This window comes from Oryx dammah, unplaced genomic scaffold (assembly GCF_014754425.2).
Source record: "Oryx dammah isolate SB20612 unplaced genomic scaffold, SCBI_Odam_1.1 HiC_scaffold_1, whole genome shotgun sequence".
NCBI lineage: Eukaryota > Metazoa > Chordata > Mammalia > Artiodactyla > Bovidae > Oryx > Oryx dammah.
The window spans coordinates 89573728-89594892 of NW_024070185.1; the positions used below are offsets into that span (position 1 = coordinate 89573728).

The window sequence follows — 21165 nt, forward strand, 5'->3', positions numbered from 1 at the left end:
TGAACTGAATTCTTCTCCATTTACAATACTGAAGAAAATGACAGGATTCCTAGATGGCACAGTGGTAAAGAATCTACTTGCAATGCAGGAGATCTGAGTTTGATCCTTGGATCCGGAAGACCCCTGGAGAAGGAAATGGCAAACCACTCCAGTGTTCTTGCCTGGGAAATCCCATGGACAGAGGAGCCTGGTGGGTCACAGTCCATAGGGTCACAAGAGTAGGACACAACTTAGCAACTAAACAATAACAACAAGAAAATGATGAGGCAGGAAAGCAAATTTCACCTTAAAAAAAAATAAAAACATGCTCCAAATCTACTTTAATTCCAAGAGATTTATCTAGATTGAACAGTATTATTTTCTATTTCTAGTTGTACAGTAAAGCAAGTAGTGAAACAACTTTCATAATATACTACACAGATTTTTATTTCTTTTACAAATGTTATTTTATCTGTATAGTAATATATATTTTCATAAATTATGAATGACCTGATTCCATTAAAAGTTTCCGCAAATGTGAAAAAATCTTATTTGTCAATTCATGACAATTAAAAAAAAAAAAAAGATTAACTTTCTTCCACAGAGAAAAGTGGGTGTAGAGACCAGTTCTGACAGCATTTCACATGGTAAAGATTCAAAAAGTCTAATAAACAGCCCCCTTTCCAGGGAAAAAAAAAATTTCAATGTGATCTTCCTTTGAACTGTTCAGTAACCCCAGGTGATTTTTAAGTTGGGAGGCAGATTACTGGCAATAAGTTCATCAAATTTAGATTTATCCTGAACAGGCACAGTATAGAAATCAAGAACATCTCTAACCCTGCACATCTGGTGAAGCCTGGAGTTAGGCACTGCATGGCCCAAGTCATCAGCTAAACGTGCTAAGAAGCTGAACTTCATATGAACATCTTCCAGGGAGATCTCCTGCCAACTGGTAGGAACAGATGAACCAAAAACTTCTTTGACATGAGATTCCAAACGACTCTGGAGATCTTTAGGTGGTATGTATGCTTGGCTTCGTGAGGGCGGACACACCAAGATAGGTTCTTTCTTCACCTCTTCTACTGTCTCAGCTACCATTGGCTGTTTCTTTTTTCTGGAGGGATCAAAAACAAATAAGTGAATCTTCAGTTCACTGCATGAACGAAGTTGACGAGTTGACCAACACCAGACCTAATTTTGCCCAACAATCTAAATCAATATACTGCACACTTATTACTTAACTCTTTCTGGGTACTGTTGAGAGAAGAATTAAATAGGTCTCTGCCCTTATAAATTCATAGTTGAACTCAACTGGCACAAAGAGAAAATAAAAGCTAATTTCAGATTTTACATGCCCTAAGAATTTCCAGGAATGGATGAAGACGGTAAATCCTCTGGAGTTTCTGGTCCTCCCAGATCCAAACCCAATCTACCTAACCTCATTTCCCACTAATATCTTATATACATTCTATGCCCTACTCAAACTGAATTACCTTCTGTTTCCCACTCTTCTGATATCACATTAGCTCAAGTTACATCCTACCTGAAGTATCTATTTTTCACCTCCAATTACAGAATTCTTAATCCATCCTTTAAGTTTTAGGACAAAACTCTTCTCTCAAGCTTTACTTGATTTCCTCAATCAAATGTAACTGTAAGCTCCTCTGATTCTCATAGCACTTTTTAAAAAAGTGAAGTAAGCATGTACACCCATGGTGGATTCATGTCAATGTATGGCAAAACCAATACAGAATTGTAAAGTAAAATAAAAAATAAATTATAAAAGAAAAAAAAAAGTGAAGTATAATTGATTTACATGTTGTGTTAGTTTCAAGTGTACAGCAGTGATTCAGTTTTGAATATATATGTGTGTAGGGCTTCCCTGGTGGCTCAGATGGTAAAGCGTCTGTCTGCAATGCAGGAGACCTGGGTTTGATCCCTGGGTCAGGAAAATCCCCTGGAGAAGGAAATGGCAGCCCACTCCAGTATTCTTGCCTAGAAAATCCCATGGACAGCAGAGCCTGGTAGGCTACTGTCCATGGGGTTGCAGAGTTGGACACGACTGAGCAATTTCATTCATTCATGTGTATATTGTAGTGTGTGTACATTAATCTCAAACTCCTAATTTATCCCTCCCCTCCTTTCCCCTTTGGTAACCATAAGTTTGCTTTCTATGTCTGTGAGTCTGTTATCTGCTTTGTAAATAAGTTCATCTTTTTTTTTTTTTTAAGATTCCACATATATCACACCACTTAATATTGTTCTCAGAGCACACCTCATTCCACCCGAGTTTTAATTTTATTTACATTCTACTTCTCTTACTAGATCAGGATTTTTCAGCACAAACACTACTGACATTTTGAACTAGGTAATTTTTTATTGTGGGAAGCTGTCGTGTTCACTATAGGTTGCTCAGCAGCACCCCTGGCCTCTCCCCACTAAATTCCAGTAGCACTCCTGTCCTCCAGTCATAATAACCAAAAGACATTGTCAAATGTCCCTGGTGGACAAAACTGTCCCCAGTTAAGAATCACTGTGTCAGATTATAAACTTGAATACAGAGATGTGTTTAGGAGTCCTTTAAAACAGCTTGTATAACTATTACACATGGGCCAATGTGAGGGAGTCTGTCTTTACATATTATTTCAGTGCTTAATATCTGTTCATAAACTAACTCCTGCTTCCTATGGAGCTGTCATCTGATTGGGATCAGTCATCCCAACAGAAATTGGAGGGTATCAGAAATGGACATTAGTCAAGGAAATGATTTGTAATGCTATTCCTCTATGTCTATTCAAAGACTCTTCTAGTTACCGATCCCTCTTTCTACGTCAATTCTTTATCATTTCTCCCTATCTACTATTCTCATGACACACAAATATGCTGTAGTATTTCCCATCTTTAAAGGAAATAACCTCCAGATTCCATGTTCCACTCCAGCTGCCTTTACAACAAACTTCTCAAGAGTTGCCTACACAACTTCTGTACCTCCTGACCTCCCATTTTCTCTTGAAACTACTTGTTTCACAACTCATCGCAATGAAATGTAGTCTATTCCCTTCATCTCAGTAATCACTTATACAGGCATACTTCATCTTATAGCACTTCATAGATACTGTGTTTTTTTTACAAATTGAAGGTCTGTGGCAACCCTGCAACCAGCAAGTCTATGCGCACCATGATTCCAACAGCATTTGCTCACTTAGTGTCTGTGACATCTTCAGAATTCTCACAAGACTTCAAACTTTTTCAATATTTTATTTGTTATGGTGATGACCAGTGATCTTTGATTTACTATTGTAATTGTTTTGAAGTGTCACAAACCATGCTCCTACAGACAAAACTTAACTGACAAATATTGTGCGTGTTCTCACTGCTCCACCAAATGCTCTCCCCCTCTTCTTGGACCACCCTATTCCCTGAGATACAACAATACTGAAATTAGGTCAATTAACCCCACAAGAGCCTATAATTATGTGTTCAAGTGAATGGAAGAATTGCCCATCTTTTACTTTAAATCAAAAGCTAGAATGATTAAGCTGAGTGAAGGCATATCAAAAGCCAAATTAGGCTGAAAACTAGGACTTCCAGCTAAACAGTTAGCCAAGTCGTGAATGCAAAGAAAAAGTTCCTGAAGAAAATTAAAAGCATGACTCCAATGCACACACAAACATTAAAAAGCAAAACAGTTTTATTCCTGATGTGGAAAAAGTTTTAATGGTCTGAACAGAAGATCAAACCAGCCACAATATTTCCTTAAGTCAAAGTCTAGTCCAGATCAGGGCCCCCAACGCTATTCAATTCAATGAAGGCTGAAAAGGTGAGAAAGCTGTAAGTGGAAGCAGTGACAGATTTCATTTTCCTGGGCTCCAAAATCACTGTGGATGGTGACTGCAGCCATGAAAGTTAAGACACTTGCTCCTTGAAAGGAAAGCTATGACAAAGCTAGACAGCATATTAAAAAGCAGAGACACTATGCTGACAAAGCTATAGTTTTTCCAGTAGTCATGTATGGATGTGAGAGCTGGACCATAAAGAAGGCTGAGCACTGAAGAACTGATGCTTTCAAATGGTGGTTTTGGAGGAGAGTCTTGAGAGTCCCTTGGACTGCAAAGAGATCAAACTAATTAATCCTAAAGGAAATCAACCTTGAATATTCATTGGAAGGACTGCTGCCGAAGCTAAAGCTTCAGTACTTTGGCCACCTGATGCAAAGAGCTGCCTCACTGGAAAAGACCCTGATCCTGGGGAAGATTGAAGGCAAAAGGCGAAGGCGGTGGCAGAGGATGAGATGGTTAGATAGTATCACCGACTCAATGGACATGAATCTGAGCAAACTCTGAGACAAAGTAAAGGATGGGGGAGTCTGCATGCTGCAGTCCATGGGGTAGCAAAGAGTCGGACAGGACTTAGTGACTGAACAACAGGAGAGGTTGGTTCACGAGGTTTAAGGAAAGAAGCTGTCCCTGTAACATAAAAGTGCAGGGTGACACAGCAACTACAAGTTGCACCAAGTTATCCAGAAAATTTAGCTAAGGTAACAAAGGTGGCTACACTAAACAATTGATTTTCCATGCAGACAAAACAGCCTTCTATTGAAAAATGCCATCTAGAACTTTTATAGACAGAAGAAAATCAATGCCTGACTTCAAAGAACAGGCTTACGCTGCTAGAGGCTAACATAGCTGGTGACTTGAAGTTAAAATCTATGCTCATTTACCATTGTGAAAATCCAAGGGCCCTTAAGAATTATGCTAAATCTACCAGGCTTGTGTTCTATAAATCCAACAACAAAGCCTGGAAGACAGAACATCTGCTTACAAGTTTTATTGTATATCTAAAGCCCACAGTTGAGACTTATCACTCAGAAAAAGACTCCTTTCAAAATATTACTGCTCATTTAATAACACACCTGGTCACCTAAGTAAGCTCCCTGATGGAGATATACAAGATTAATGTTTTCATGCATGCCAACACAACTTCCACTCTGCAGTCCATGGAGAAAGGAATGAGCTTTACTTTCAAGTTTTATCATTTAAGAAACACATTTTTTAAGGCTATAGCTGCCATAGACAATGATTCCTCTGATGAATCTGGGCAAAATCAGCTGAAAATGTTCTACAAATAATTCATCAATCTAGATGCCATTGAGAATATTCATGATTCACGAAAGCGAAAGTTGCTCAGTTGTGTCCAACTCTGCAACCCCAGACTATACAGTCCATGGAATTCTCCAGGCCAGAATACTGGAGTGGGTAGTCGTTCCCTTCTCCAGGGTATCTTTCCAAGCCAGGGATCGAAACCAGGTCTCTGGCATTGCAGGCAGACTCTTAACCAGCTGAGCCACTAGAGAAGCCCATTCATGATTCATGAGAAGAGATCAAAAGAGCAACAGAAACAGAAATTTGGAAGAAACCAATTCTAACCCTCATGAATGATTTTTAGGGGTTCAAGATATCGGTGAAGAAGTAATTGCAAATATAGAAGGAATAGCAAGAGAACTAGAATTAGAAGTGAATCCTCAGACATAACTGAATTGCTGCAATCTCTGGTGGCTCAGACGGTAAGGAATTTGCCTGCAATGCGGGAGACACAGATTCCATCCCTGAGTTGGGAAGATTCCCCCGAGAAGGGAATGGCTAGCCACTCCAATATTCTCGCCTGGAGAATTCCATGGACAGAGGAGCCTGGCAGGCTACAGTCCATTGGGTTGCAGAGAGTCGGACACAACTGAGGAACTAACACGTTCAGTTTCAGGATAAAACCTCATCACTGAAGAGTTGTTCCTTAGGAACGAGTGAAGAAAATAGTTTCTTGAGATAGAATCTACTCCTGGAAAAGATACTGTGAGGACTGTTGAAAAGACAACAAAGGACTGAGAACATTACACCAACTTAGTTGATAAAGGGGCAGAGCTTGAGAGAATTGATTTTAATACTGAAAGAAGTTCTACTGTGGGTAAAATGCTATCAAACAGCATTACATGCTACAGAGAAATCACTCATGAGAGGAAGAGTCAATCAATGCTGCAAACTTCCTTTTTGTGTTACATTAAGAAATTACCAGACACCCCACCCTTCAGCAACCAATACCCTGAACTATCCTTTGCCATTAACATCAAAGCAAGACCCTCCACTATCAAAAAGATTATAACTCTCTGAAGGCTCAGATGATAGTTAGCAATTTTTAGCAATGAACTATTTTTTAACTAAGATATGTTTATTGTTTTCTTAGACAATATGCTATTGCACATTAAACACTACAGTATGGTGTAAGCATAACTTTAAATGTACTGGGAAACCCCAAAATCTGTATAACATGCTGAGATACTTGCTTTATCACAGCAATCTGGAAACAAACTTCAGCAACTCCAAGGTATGCCTATACTGCTCTAGTTTTCTTCATAATTTACCACTTTTTGAAATTATACTTGTTCACTTTTTCCTCCACCAAAACATGCTTTATGAGGACAAAGATTTGGTTTATCTTATTACAACTGCATTCCTCACATTTAGATAGTAGACACTCTAAAAATACTTGTTAAATGAGTCAGTGAAACAAACTTGAAGGAGATTTAAGAGATAATAATAAATACTAACCAAAATATAGGGAAAACAAGGACTTCCTTGGTGGTGCAGTGGATAGGAATCCACCTGCCAATGCAGGTGACATGGGTTAGATCCTTGCTATGGAAATATTCCACATGCCAAGGAGCAACTAAACCCATGCGCCACAATTATTGAGCCTATGCTGTAGAACCCAGGAGTTACAACTTCCGAGCCTACATGCTATAACTCCTGAAACCCCGGCACCTAGTCTGTGCTCCCACAAGACAGAAGCCACCACAATGAGAAGCCCACACAAGGGAGTGAAGAGCTGCCCCGACTCGCTGTGACTACAGAAGTCTGAAAGCAGCAAGGAAGATCTAGTGCAACCAAAAATTAAATAAACAAATCACATATAAAAAAAGAATCAAAACAAAATGGAACAGAAGGAAAGCTAATAAAACATGAGCCGATGAGAAAAATCCCTTTGGGTTGAAGAAGTTTTTCCTGGAAACTTAAGAGCGTTTACACTGTTTCTTGAGGTTCCTACAAATCTTCATCTCCTAACACTGTCACAGACATTTCACTTGTCTAAGTCACATGTCTTAAGTCATGTCCTAACTCACTTGTCTAAGTCAAGTCCTAACACTAAGCCACAAAATTTCACTTGGCCCTGCAGAAAAAGCAGCAGATGGGAGAGTTAAGAGACCGGGATTCCAGATCCAGCCCTGTCATTAACTTGCTTTCTGACTTTTAGCAAAATATTGCTATTTCCTTCCGGTGCTGGCTCGGTTTTCTCTCGCCAGAGTACTCACGCTCCGTGAAGGGACTCTGTTTCACGGCTGCATCCTATATAAAGAAATGCTGGGCCAGGGCAGTTGTTTAATAGCTATTTGAGTAAATCAATGAGCGGACAAAAAGAGGACGCTGCACCCTGAATCTTTCTTGGGAATAAATACACCCCAAATAAATTTAGTTCAGCGAACACTTTCACATTCATGTTCTAAGTTGCCTGTCCTAAAACAGTCATTTGTTTCCCGACACCACACTATACTCCGCGTCTGGAACACGTGGTCAGTAAGTATGGTTTACCTAATAAATTAACAGGTGAAACGGAAGGAGAAGGGGGCGGTATTTCTGTTCTAAGACGAGTAAACGGAGGGCACACGAAGTAAGTGGACCCCACCACTCGCGGAAACGAGCTGAAGCTTCTGAACTCAGAACCCTCACGCACTTTCTCGTCCTTTCCCTGGTAAGGCGCAGGACCACGGTCCCGTCTTACGTTCATCATTCTCAGTTCCTCTCCTTACTTTCTGTGAACATGACCCACGGTCTAACCTTCCGCTTTACCTGAGTCGAGACCAAAATGCTCTGCGTGGCGCCCCTGAAGCTACCCCTGTGAAGCTTTTTCTGCCAACGCCGGCCACCCAGAGCGCCGCCATCTTCGGGGAGACCTTGGTGACAGAGCTCCACCCCCAGGCGGCAGCGGCCCGCGAAGATCAGCCAATAAAATGTAAGCTTAGTGGCAAGTGTCCTTTTCCGGTTGAGACTAACCCAGGCTCCCTCGCTTTTTGCACTCCGGGAAGCGTAGTTCGGTCGCCATGGTCGTAGCAGGCTGGACCCCAGCGCTCTCTCAGAGCATGACGGGAGTTGTAGTTGAGGGGCGTCCCGGGAAGGTTCCCGGTGACGCCTTCTGGTCCGGGGGCGGGCGGTCACAGAGCTCTTTGGCTGAAAGCAGCAGGAAGTGGAGACCGAGAGGAGGCTCTAGCGAGGCCTGGAAGGCTGCACAGCCAGGCAGGGGAGGGGGTGAGGGGTGGGGGCGGCCAAGTAACGCTTCTGACCTGCTGCTGGGGTCGTGACCGTTCGGGGCAAGACCTGGCCAGATCCAGCCTAGAGGCCTCGCTTTCTTCGGGCCTAATATTCAGCAGCCGGGTAGGCCTTGCCAGAGCCTCCTTTTCGTGCGGCCACCCGGGATTCCTGCCCTGATATTCTGTCTGAGAGATGGCCTCGCCGAGTCCCCCGCCACAGCCAAAGGTAAGTCGCCCCTCGGAGTATCCCCGTTCTCTCGCCTTTACCTAGCTCGCCAGGCCGCGCCACCGCCCCCACCCCCTTTTCGGGTCTTTAAGGCCAGCGCGGTGCAATGAAGTACCCCCTAATGTACTGGGGAGCCCCTCGCGATCACACTGCTCAGTGGCTCCTTTTTTCAAGAGCGACTTGCTAAATCTAAAGAAAATTAGTAATGCTCCAAACTAGCGTTTTCATTTATGAGTTCTTCCAGGTGAGGTTAGCTTTTTTCATCCTCCCTTGTGTCTGCTACACCTGCCCCATGCCTGGACCCAAAGTAGACGCTTAGAAAAATTAACCTAATTGAATTGAAAAGGGTCGTAATTGAGTTGGAACGGGGCGATGAGGTGCAGGAAACTTGGGAAGGCCTTAGTGCAGCTTACTAAAATTAAATTATTAGGGCATACTGGGTAGAACTTATCCTTAAGCTCCTCACTACAGAGGACAGAGATCCAGCTGTGTTTTCCTCTAATTTGAGGTGTCCGAATTCTGTCTGGTCCCAGAATTGAGCCTCATTTGTAACTCTTAGTTATCATGTTCTTCCTAGCCTACCCGGCCCTGATAAGTGGTTGTTTCTGCTACTTTCAGCGGTAGAATTGTCCTTGAGACAACAAAACTGACTGCAGAAATCATACTATTTCAGGGCTTGCTGACATTTGAGGATGTGGCTGTGTTTTTTACCCAGGAGGAGTGGGATTATCTGGATCCAGCTCAGAGAAGCCTGTATAAAGATGTCATGATGGAGAATTATGGAAACCTGGTCTCACTGGGTAAGAATCTGCTGTTTCTTGGATCAGAATAGCTAAGAAACTGTAAGAAAGCAGAACACATGAACTAGTACCATACCAAATGGCTTTGTTTCAAGGCTCCAATTCAGACCTTTCAGCCATGAATTGTTTCCATGGCTCTCATCCCTACCGTCCTTGCAGTGACCAAAATACAAGCTTTTCTGGCTTCCATCCTCTTAATCTCATTCCCATATTGCTCTGTACTTTCCCTCCTAGCTCATCCTCCCACTGCTTTCCTCCCACCTCTTTTCACTCTGCCTTCTGGAGCCCCTGTTTCTCTTCACATGGTGTTCCCTACCCCTCCTGGCCTTAACTGAAACCTGGCACTTTCCCAAGGACACTACTTCTCTGGCAGGGGCGGCTTATTCTCCCACATCCTCTTCCTTCCCCATCCTTTGTCTCAGGGCTGAAAGGGAAAAATAATTGTTCTCCTAACTTTTCAGTACTGTTCCCAAAGCATTCGTTTTCCACCTTTAAACGTAATTTCTCTTTTGAGGTCTCAGCTATCTTGCTCTACCCTCTTAATTTCTTTACACTATCATCTGGCAATTTTTTTTTTGTTGTTGTTGGTGTCTCACACATAGATTTTGTCACATTTTGGAATCTCCTCTTTGTTAAGCCACACCATCCATCATGCGGTATTACTTCTGCCTCACTGTATCTTCAAGGACCCTGCTTTTCCATTCCTATTAAGCACCTCACATCAATGATCACACCCTTAATTTTGTTATAACAGGCAAATTTTAAACCCCAGTATCTTGTATTTTGACTAATACCTTATTCTTTCTCAGTAGTAGATGTTTATTGACTATAAGTAAACAAATCGACGAAACAGACATGATCTCTGCCCATGTGGAGCTTACTGTAACTTCCTACCTGTCTACCTCTTCTCCTTTCCTACTGAACCTGTTTATTCTTAATCTTTCCTGTTCCTTGACTTCCTTCTTTCCCCCCAGGCTCTTAGTTCCCTCTTGCTTCACCTTCTCATCTAACCCATAGCTGCTGCTGCTAAGTTGCTGCAGTTGTGTCCGACTCTGTGCAACTCTGTAGACGGTAGCCCACCAGGCTCCCCCATTCCTGGGATTCTCCAGGCAAGAATACTGGAGTGGGTTTCCATTTCCCTCTCCAATGCATGAAAATGAAAAGTGAAAGTGAAGTTGCTCAGTTGTGTCCAACTCCTAGCAACCCCATGAACTGCAGCCTACCAGGCTCCTCCGTCCATGGGATTTTCCAGGCAAGAGTACTGGAGTGGGTTGCCGTTGCCTTCTCCGCTAACCCATAGACCTATATATAAAGTGATCACCAGCATGCTCTCTTGCCACTTTGTCATTATGTTCTACCCATTCTGCAAACTTGAAGTCCTGTACTGGTTATAAAATCTGCCTTTTTCTCTTACCTGATTTGCTGAACACAGCAAGAGAAGTTCTGTAACTGAAAGAATTGATGCCCTGCATATATACAGGTGGTTTCCTTCTTCTGGATATAAAAACCCAGGATTTTTTTTAATAAAAACCACTTTTTATATCTCAGCAAATTTTTTTATCATTGAGTTGCTCCTACCCCTGCTTCTTTTAGTGACTGTTTCAGAAACTTTGAGTTTTCCTTGGGTTCATCACTCAGTGGTGGACCTCACCTTCTATTTCACAGAGAAGACAGAGACCACCACACATGAACTCTCAAGTTTTCTACGCCTCATTGCACACATAAGGTTGCACATTCTCCAAGAACATATCAGTCTTTTCTCCGGCCCCCCCGCCCCGCCGCTCCCACCCCGTGTAATTTGATGATAGGTATGTTCATGGCGCCAGAGCTCTCCTTTGAGCCACAGTCTTTCTTGCTGCTCCTGTAACGTCCTACTTGTTTGCTTCACAGCCAGATTTTTGTAAGAGTAGTTAATGTGTATTCTCTACTTCTTTACTTCCGATTATCTCTAAGCCTCTTTTTGTACCTCTGCCACTTACTTTCAGTTGTTTAACGTTCATCAGTAATGACCCAGTTGTCAAATACAGTAGATTCTTCTGGGACTTCCATTTCTTTATAGATATTTGAAACTCTTTATTGCTTCCTTCTATTTCTTTGCATTCCCAGACTTTCTCTCAGTCTATAAACCTACTTTGACAGATCTTATTTACACTCAGGTAATCAAGTATGTCATGATAAGTTCCAAATCTTTATCTCTACTTAAGTAGAGAGAAAATATGGAGCCTAACTGCCTAAATAAAAATCCCAATTCCACTACTTACAAGACTTGTGACCATGGGTGAATTACTTAACCTTTCTGTACCTGTTTTCTTTTTTTATATAAAAATGGAAATAATAATAATGTTAGGGTTATTGTGAGCATTAACTCAGTTAATACATGTAAAGCATTTAGGACACTGACAAACATGTATTAAGTACAATGTATAAATGTCAGTTGTTACCTTCATCATCATTGTCATTATCTTCTCTGTTGAACTCCAACTTCTTAGTCATCTCCTTTTGAAGACCACATAAGTAACTCACATCTGGCAGATCTCAAGTTATCTACCAAGATAGCAGGGCCTCCTCTTGAGAATTCAGTACTCCATTCTCTGTGCTGTCTTTTATACACTTCCATTGTTGAATTATTATAGTGTACCATAATCATGTTATTTCTCTAGGGAGACTGATCTTCAAGAGGATAGTAACTGTATTCTTTCATTTGATTTCTCCAGCACTTAGCACAGAGCCAGGCATATATTATATGCTTCTTAAATATTTGGGTGACTGAGTGAGTATACTTAAGACTCAGTATCTTTTGACAAGATTATTGCACTAGCTTGTAATCTAGCTCCTTGCCTCCAGTCTCCCTTTTTTCTAATATATTCTCTTTATTGCTACCAAAGTGATTTTGTGTTAGTTAACTGCTTACAACTTCTGTGATTTCTGACACCTTAAAGGATAAAAAAAAAAATCTTAATTTCTTGTCCTGTATACTGGAACCACCGTATATAGCTCCCATGTAGCTTTCTAGCCTCATCTGTTGTTTTCAGTATACGACTTCAGTCTCCAGCCATATCAGATGCTAGGTTTTTTTTCCATTATGCTATGGTATCTCTGAGTCACTGACAGCTTTTTCCACCCATGTAGTGTCCTGATTGATAATATCAGGTGAATGCCCAGCCTTGCCTGTGCCTAGTACTGTAAAATAGCAGTGAGCCTATCTGTGAACTCCTGCATTCAGGCTCTCTTTATTGTAGCTGAAATACAGCTTTTCATGAGTTACTATTTCTTCCTCCACAATCTTTTCATCTTCCTGTATAAATTCTGTATCCACCCCTTGATTTGTGCTCCCTTGATGAGAGATTACAGTTACTCAACTATTCCAGTGTAGTGTTTTCTGGCATTTCGTCCTGTTACTTACTTAACACAACTCGTCTAGCTTTGTAATTTTGCCTCTTCCATGTTGATTTTTCTTTAAAACCTGCAATAACTACATTGATGACAGTTTGATCTCTCAGTTCTTGACCTTTCAGTTCTTTCAATTAAAATAGACTTCTTCAGTTTTGATAACTTCTCTCCAGACTGCTAGAGCCAGATTGGACCTTAGTCTCTTTCCAAATATTTATTCAACTGCTCATTCATTCAATAAATAATTATAAAGCACTGTGGTTGGCCTAAAAATGCAAGTCCTTCCCCATTCTCTCATTGTTTTGTTTTGTTTTTTTTCCTAGAAAACTGAGAGAACTGCACTTTGAGGCACCTGTTTACTCTAGAAAAATTAGCTTTGACCAGAGGATGGGAACATACAGTACAAGCATGGCAGGTACCTCAGAAGGTGGTTATAGCTACCAAGCCCAGGTCTAATGGCTAGTCATTTCCAGGCTGCTCTGTTTGGAAGCCTAGATTCACTTGTTTTACATGTCTCTCTATTTGACCTATTTGTTTTCATGCTAGTGCCTCTGTGTTTTATTTACTTTAGCAATATATTATATTTCACGTCTAGTAAGATAAAGTCACTCATATTCTCTTTCAGGTTATACAGTTGACCCTTGAACCATATGGGTTTGAAATGTGAGCGTCTACTTGTTTGTGATTTTTTTTCACTAAATACATACTATAGTACTATACAGTCTGCAACTGACTGAATCTGTAGGTGCAAAACCATTGATATAGAGGGCCAACTTTAAAGTTATATGTACATCTTCAACAGAGTGGAGGATCAGTGCCCCTAACCTTCATGTTGTCCAAGGGTCAGTTGTGCTTAACTAGTTTTCTACATTCTTCCAGTTGAAATTTAGATTCATTGGGTTTTTTTAATTGGTTCATGGGATTTTGGTTTGAATAGTTAAGTTGTTAGTTGGTTTGGGAAGAAGTAAGAGCTTTATAATATTGACTCTCTTTGGCAATTGGTTGATTCTAGTTAACTGTCTTATGTCCTTCAGAAAAATTGAATGGATTCTTTTATGGATCTTGCATTTCTTGTTAGATATATCCCTAGGCCTTATGGTTTTTAATATCATGAAGAGCATATTTCTTTTCCTATAATATTTATTAACTAGCTATTCTTGGTAAGAACCATTATTTGTTTTATATCTTAATCCTTTCATAGCTATTATGTTTCATTTAATTCTTCTGGGAATTTTGGGTAGGTGGTCATTGTTGTTTAGTTGTTAAGTTGTGTCTGACTCTGCAACCCTGTGGACTGCAGCATGCCAGGCTTCCCTTTCCTTCACTGTCTCCCAAAATTTGCTCAGATTCATGTGCATTGAGTTGGTGATGTCATCTAACCATTTCGTCCTCTGCCACCCATTTTCTCAGAATTCTCCACTATGACTTGTCTGTCTTGGGTGGCACTGCATGGCATAGCTCCAGCTGCATTGAGTTATGCAAACCCCTTTGCCATGACATAGGTGCGATCCATGAAGGGGAGGCAGTCATACCATCTGCAAATAACGTAATTTTGTACTACTGCTTTGAGTAAAACCCTGGAAAAATATCCACTGAGTAAATGTTATGAAGAGACTTTAATACAAAGTCTCAGAAAGAACTTGTAATCCAATGGAAAATACAAACTGAAGTACAGTGTAATAATAGCTATAATGCAGTTATAGACAAGGGATGGTCATCAAAAACAGAACACTTAAATCATCTAGTGGATTAAGTGAAGGAACTTTATAGAGGAACTATTGCATTGCATTGAATCTTAAACCAAGAGATCCTCAAGTAAACAATGCTAGTGGATAGTTCATAAAAGAGATATGCAAAGAAATACCATAAATGACTAAAGCATAAGCAATTTACACACTTAAAGTATGAGAGCATGGGAAGGAGAGTGAGTTGAAGCTTAGAGACCTCATAATATAGAGAGATTTGGTTTGATTTTAGAGATAATAGGATCTGTAGGTAGTTACATGATTAGAATTCCATTTCATGAAAATCTCTCTGGATTTAATGAAGTAGATGCAGCCTAAAGACCAGAGCCAAAGATTATTAATTGGCTTTTGCGGTAATCTATGGAAAACAGAGAGGGCAAATGCTAAAGAGTAGAATCATTGATTTTGGTGAGTGATTAATAGTAAGAAAAAGGCAGAAATCTAGAATGATTTCCTGCTGTGATGGACAGTTAATGCTTCTGAAAGGAACATGATTAAAGATGGAGATGGACATGACAACAAGTGATGATGGTCATGTTATTTGTGAGACCTTCTTGAGACAGTTAAGTGGCAACATTCAGAGAATGTGTGTATATAGAGCACGATGAGGATATAAACATGGATAGTAATATCCTTAAACAATTGAGGAGAAGAGAAATGCATGAGGGAAATGTATTAGAAAAGGCCAAATAAGAAGTACGAAGAGAACTAGAATACAATAGCATAGAAACCAAACACAGTGTAAAGGAATGGCCGTAGTCAAGAATATCACATGCTGCAAGTAAAATAAGGACTAATAAATGTCCATTGCATTTATTTCTTGAAAGTCATTGGTGATTTAATGAGAAGTTTCTCTAGATACTAGAAACAGAAACCAGATTTTATAGTAGATTATCAAGTAGATTGAATGGGAAGAGATTGAGTGTGGAAAACATAGTTAGAAAATGGAGAGGTACAGTGTTAAGATTTTTTTTTCAAAGCTTGGCTTTCATCTAGAAAAGGATTTCAGGTTCAAGATAAAGTTGGATATATTTTGTATGTTGGTAAGAAGGTGTACACGACTGAGAGACTGAACTGAACTGAAGGTGTATGTAGAATTCTATGGAGAATACAGATTGAAGAAAGAGGAAAAAATGGTAATAATTGAACAAGTTCCCAGAGGCAAGTGGGATCGAGAGAGTAGATGACTTAGCCTTGGATCAGAATGGGATATATCTTCATGTAGCAGTGCAGGTAATTTTAGGTAGGAGGCAGATTGGTGAGGCAGTTCTCATCCTTTTTCTTTGAGTGAAAGAAAACAGTCTCTACTGAAAATGAATTTGAGAGACAGTACTGTAAGTAGCCTTAAGTAAAAATAAAGTTTCTTAGGGCAATAACAGAAGAGGGGTTTTTTTGGAATTAAATAATGATTGGTTTGAAGTAAGTGAAAAGAAAATTCAAAGATGACTCCACAGTTAGAAGATTATAAAATTGAAAGAAAAAAGGAGGTATAAAAAAGGAGAAATTGTTAGGGTCAAATAAGAATTTAGTGGTGATTGAATCTTCTCATGGAGTTATTCACCAGGCAGCAAAAGATAGAAAATCAGAAAAGAAGTCAGAGGCAGACCATATGCTACTCTGTTTTATTATAGACCATTATGTTATCTTTCTTCCAATGCATGCAAGATTATCATTTCTCAGATGTCATGCAGACTCCCAGTTAGAAATGGATAGTTCCAATGTGGGTCTTATATCTTTAGAGGAACGAGACTCATCTATACATGAAGAATGTGGTATCTGTGGTAGGTGAAGTCATAAACTACCACAGACTATTCTTTTTCCTAGTTTCTTCCATTAGCTCTAAACATGTTCTTTTTTTCCTGTTTTTCTATATAATAGAATCCATATCACTTCAACTCAGTTTTTTAAAGCCATTTATCTCCATATAGGAACTATTTTACTTAGTATTTTCTTTGTCATATTCTACTCTTTCCCTATTTGTACTTGTCATCTATTCCACTTGTTAAGAGGCTTCTTGCCTTATCTCTAAATTCTAATTCATTATATTAATACAATGCCTGGAATGCTTTTGTTCACAATAAATTCTTATTAATGAATGAATTGTTGTTTCCTCTGGTTTTTGTCTGTTTTCCTTCTCAGCATCATTTTATGTGTTCTTTTCCGTCAGTTATTTGGCTTATTCACATTACAATAATGCTACTTCATCCTAAGTTTTTCTGAACCTACTGTTTTTTTCCACATTGTCCTTTCTTTCCTGATAGCTAGTTTATCCTACTGTTACTTAATTTTTGTTACCCTTTCTTTGAGGAAAACATTTCATTTTATTAGAAAACTAATACTAAATAATATTTATATAGCTTGTACTGTTTGCCAGGTAGTTTTAAATGCTTTATGTATTTGAACTAATGTAATCATCACAAGGGTGCTGTGATATAGTGAACGACATTTTATGCACATGGTAGATTATTTTAATTATCTTATTTTTATGACAGTTTCTCCTTGCTGGCAAAGAACTAGGCTGACATTTCTGTTTTCCATTTATTCCAGATGTTTTGAACAGAGATAAGGATGAGGAGCCAACTGTGAAACAAGAAATTGAGGAAATTGGGGAAGAAATGGAACCACAGGGTATAATAGTTACAAGAATCAAAAGTGAAATTGACCAGGATCCCATGCATAGAGAAACCTTTGAACTTGTTGGTAGGTTAGATAAACAAAGAGGAATCTTCTTATGGGAAATACCAAGGGAATCTTTGACCCAGGAACAAAGAATGTTCAGAGGAAACACTAACATTATCCGTAAGAGACCAAATTCAGAAGAGAAATGTCATAAATGTGAAGAATGTGGAAAGGGTTTTGTCCGCAAGGCTCATTTCATTCAACATCAAAGGGTCCATACTGGAGAGAAACCTTTCCAATGTAATGAATGTGGGAAAAGTTTTAGTCGCAGTTCATTTGTTATTGAACATCAGAGAATTCACACCGGGGAAAGGCCCTATGAGTGTAATTACTGCGGAAAAACCTTTAGTGTGAGCTCAACCCTTATTAGACATCAGAGAATCCACACTGGAGAGAGACCCTATCAGTGTAATCACTGTAAACAGAGCTTCAGCCAGCGAAGAAGCCTTGTTAAACATCAAAGGATTCACACAGGTGAGAAACCCCATAAATGTGGTGACTGTGGGAAAGCCTTCAGTTGGAAGTCACACCTGATTGAACATCAGAGAACACACACTGGTGAGAAACCCTATCACTGTACCAAATGTAAGAAAAGCTTTAGTAGAAATTCTTTACTTGTTGAACATCAGAGAATTCACACTGGGGAAAGACCTCATAAATGTGGTGAATGTGGGAAGGCCTTTAGATTAAGTACATATCTTATACAACACCAAAAAATCCACACTGGTGAGAAACCTTTTCTTTGTATTGAATGTGGAAAAAGCTTCAGTCGGAGCTCATTCCTTATTGAACATCAGAGGATCCATACAGGTGAAAGACCTTATCAGTGCAAAGAGTGTGGGAAAAGCTTCAGTCAGCTTTGCAACCTTACTCGTCATCAGAGAATTCACACAGGGGACAAACCCCATAAATGTGAGGAATGTGGAAAAGCCTTTAGTAGAAGCTCAGGTCTTATTCAGCACCAGAGAATCCACACCAGAGAGAAGACTTATTCATACAATGAAACCAAGGAAAGTTTTGACCCAAACGGCGGTCTTGTTATACAACAGGAAGTCTACCCTAAGGAAAAATCTTATAAATGTGATGAATGTGGGAAAACTTTCAGTGTCAGTGCTCATCTTGTGCAACATCAGAGAATCCACACTGGTGAAAAACCCTACCTATGTACTGTATGTGGGAAAAGCTTCAGTCGGAGCTCATTTCTTATTGAACACCAGAGAATCCACACTGGAGAGAGACCCTATCTTTGCAGACAGTGTGGCAAAAGTTTTAGTCAACTTTGTAATCTTATTCGACATCAGGGTGTTCACACAGGTAATAAACCCCATAAATGTGATGAATGTGGGAAGGCCTTTAGCCGGAACTCCGGCCTGATTCAGCATCAGAGAATACATACAGGAGAAAAACCTTATAAGTGTGAGAAGTGCGACAAAAGTTTTAGTCAGCAGCGCAGCCTTGTCAACCATCAGAAGATCCATGCAGAGGTGAAAATTCAGGAAACCCATGAATGTGATGCTTGTGGTGAAGCCTTCAGTTGCCACATTTCTCTTATTCAGCATCAAAAATTGCATGCTACATGGATGCAGTAAATGTGGAGAAATACTTAAGTTCAGTTTGACTTGAGACCAGGTACCCAAGTGCAGTTTCAGTATGGCTCCGTGTGAGTCACACTTAGTGATCAAAGCAGATTCTGTTTGGCCTCAGGCACATGGTTTCTAAAGATTCTGTGAATAATGGTCAGCTGCCCACATGCAGTTGAAGACTTCATTATTCTTCATTTTGATCAGAGAAAGACTCAGTAATTTAAGCATCTTTTTTTTTTTTTTCCAGATCTCTCAGTGGAGAGGTTAAACCCAAGTTCAGAGCACTTAATTATAATTAATAAAAGGGAGAAGAACAAAGTTGCATATGCCTAGGGGAGTTGGAAGCAGCTGATGTTAGAAAACTTAGTCCTCTGGCACCGAAATATATGCTGGTTCTTTCAGTTCCACAGTGTGTTTGGCTATGTATGCCAGAGTTCAGTAGTTAAACATGATTATGTTTTCAAGAAAACAAAGCCCCCATTTTTTTTTAAGAACTGACATCCAAAGCTGTTGTCCTTGTTAAAGCTGGTTTGGCATGTGGGTTAAAGGCAGTTCCAATGCCATGTGGTTCCCAGATCTGTGAAATGAGTGGACCATTAATTTTACATGTAAAGATTACGTAACAAATCTAGCAAAGGTGTTACCAAGGAACCTTTGGGAGTGCCTTTTTTTTCCTCTAAGATGGGCCCAAAAAGGTGGAGGAAGACGCTGTTTTTTGTGTGTGTGCTCCATTCTGTGAAAGATATTTGTAGTCCTAGACAAACTAAATCTTATTCCTCTACTACCAGTAGCATGTGAAAGTGTAAATATTTTGATTACTGAGAGTTGGAAATAAAAAGACCTGGAGTCTATGCTAGGAAACAGATATTTTGGTATGCTTTGGTTTTTATGGTAACCAGACTTTGCATGCAATCTATTTCTGGTTCTAGGGCTTCCCTTAGTTAATGGTTATTATAAACCTATAATTCATTTGTTCTAGTCATTAAATACGATTTGTTTTTTGCTTTGTGTAAGAGTTTATTTATTACTCCATTGTAAAATCTATCCTGTCAAATGCATTACTGCATTTAAAAATTAGAATCAAGAATTTAAATTGCTCTCATTTGTTCTACTTCTGACTAGTTACCTTTTCTGGGATAGTTCAGTTGAGGTTGTCTTTCATTCCTAATTCCAAGTCACCAGCACACTCTTATTCTAGATTTCTTAATAGTTTAAGCAAAAGACCTCACTTTCTCCTATAACCTAGACATTCTACTTTTTCTGCACCAGTTGTTCCCCGGCCCAGGTTCACAACTAATAATGGGGTTCTTAGACCTGTTCTCTGTTTTGAAAACCTAATGCAAAGTGTAGTTTTGCTGCATGCACACTACACATTTTCTCTGCTTTTTGCTGAAGTTGCATTGTTTCATGTATGGTTATCTAGCTGAGCAGAAGTTCTGGCTGTTGACTTCGCTGTAATTTGGGGCCATGGTGGTATGAGGTGTTCTCTCTAAAAGTACATAATTTTTAACATACTTGAATGTGAATCTTGCATCTTAGCTCCAAATTCCAGTAACAATGAAATGGGTCTTATGTGTTCAGTTCATTGGTTACAAAAAAGCTTAGCCAGAAAGGTTTTTGTTTTTGTTTTTAAGCAAGTCCACTGCAGTATACACTACTTTTTTCCAAGAAAATGATAGAAATAGGGGGTTTTAGAGAGGGATGTGAAGTTCATAGAAGACTGGGAAGGAGAAAGTTGAATCTTTCAGGAGGAAATGACGCCTAAGATGAGACAATCGAGTACTGGAAAAGATGAATGCTGTCTGAAAACAGTTGTGAGAGGAGCTGGTAGCTACAGAGTGAACTCGTGATAGGGATGTGACAAGAGGCAAGACGGCCCATAAGCAACATGCTTAAGAGACAAGACTTGATTTCTGCCTAAAACCCCATGGTAATTTTTTCTTCTATTTATGATATGTTGAGTAAAGACACATTTTAAGAGTACAGTTCAGTTTTCACAAGTAAACCCCTGAATAACTGGTACTCCACTTAAGAAATATTACAGGTACCCCAGATTCTTGTGTACCTTTCCAAATATACACACATCTTGTGGTGCCTTCGTTTTAACTCGAGGTGATGTGGAAATGAATAGGAGAGAAAAAACTGGTTCTTGACCTTTCTTAGATCTGGGGATCTTAACCTCAGAAAATTGCACAAAGTAAGGGTTCAAGGGCCTGTCGTTTCCATGTTAACTTCAAAGAGTCTCTTAAGAGTAATACTGTTGAGAGGTTGTGGTGTCTTTAAGGCCAGATGAAAGGATATGAAAAATGCAGAGTAAAACTTGATTGCTAGTTGGATGAGAAAGGCTGAAGAGTAAAGATTCAGGGTGGGTTTGGCTGGTTGGTACTCAATCCTGAGGGTGGAGGAAGAA

General features: G+C 39.7%; 2 protein-coding genes across 6 annotated transcripts; one reads left to right on the forward strand and one right to left on the reverse strand.

The window, feature by feature from the left end:
* Positions 1 to 303: 303 nt before the first annotated feature.
* MRPL50 (mitochondrial ribosomal protein L50) lies at positions 304 to 8018 on the reverse strand. The gene is made up of 2 exons (XM_040240713.1): positions 7875 to 8018; positions 304 to 1093 (listed from the first exon to the last, which is right to left on the reverse strand). Exons 1-2 carry the CDS (start codon positions 7964 to 7966, stop codon positions 706 to 708), a joined length of 480 nt encoding a protein of 159 aa, XP_040096647.1. The 5' UTR covers positions 7967 to 8018; the 3' UTR covers positions 304 to 705.
* A 179-nt stretch (positions 8019 to 8197) lies between these two features.
* Positions 8198 to 19763, forward strand: ZNF189 (zinc finger protein 189). 5 transcript variants are annotated; one of them, XM_040240758.1, is made up of 4 exons: positions 8207 to 8558; positions 9274 to 9358; positions 13072 to 13163; positions 17041 to 19763. In XM_040240758.1, the coding sequence occupies exons 3-4, from the start codon at positions 13136 to 13138 to the stop codon at positions 18759 to 18761; spliced, it is 1749 nt and encodes a 582-aa protein (XP_040096692.1). In that variant the 5' UTR covers positions 8207 to 8558; positions 9274 to 9358; positions 13072 to 13135; the 3' UTR covers positions 18762 to 19763. The 5 variants fall into 5 exon arrangements, with proteins under 5 accessions (XP_040096676.1, XP_040096692.1, XP_040096668.1 ...); XM_040240742.1 differs by lacking the exon at positions 13072 to 13163 and having other exon boundaries at positions 8198 to 8558; XM_040240734.1 differs by lacking the exon at positions 13072 to 13163 and having other exon boundaries at positions 9232 to 9358.
* The last annotated feature ends 1402 nt before the right edge of the window (positions 19764 to 21165 follow it).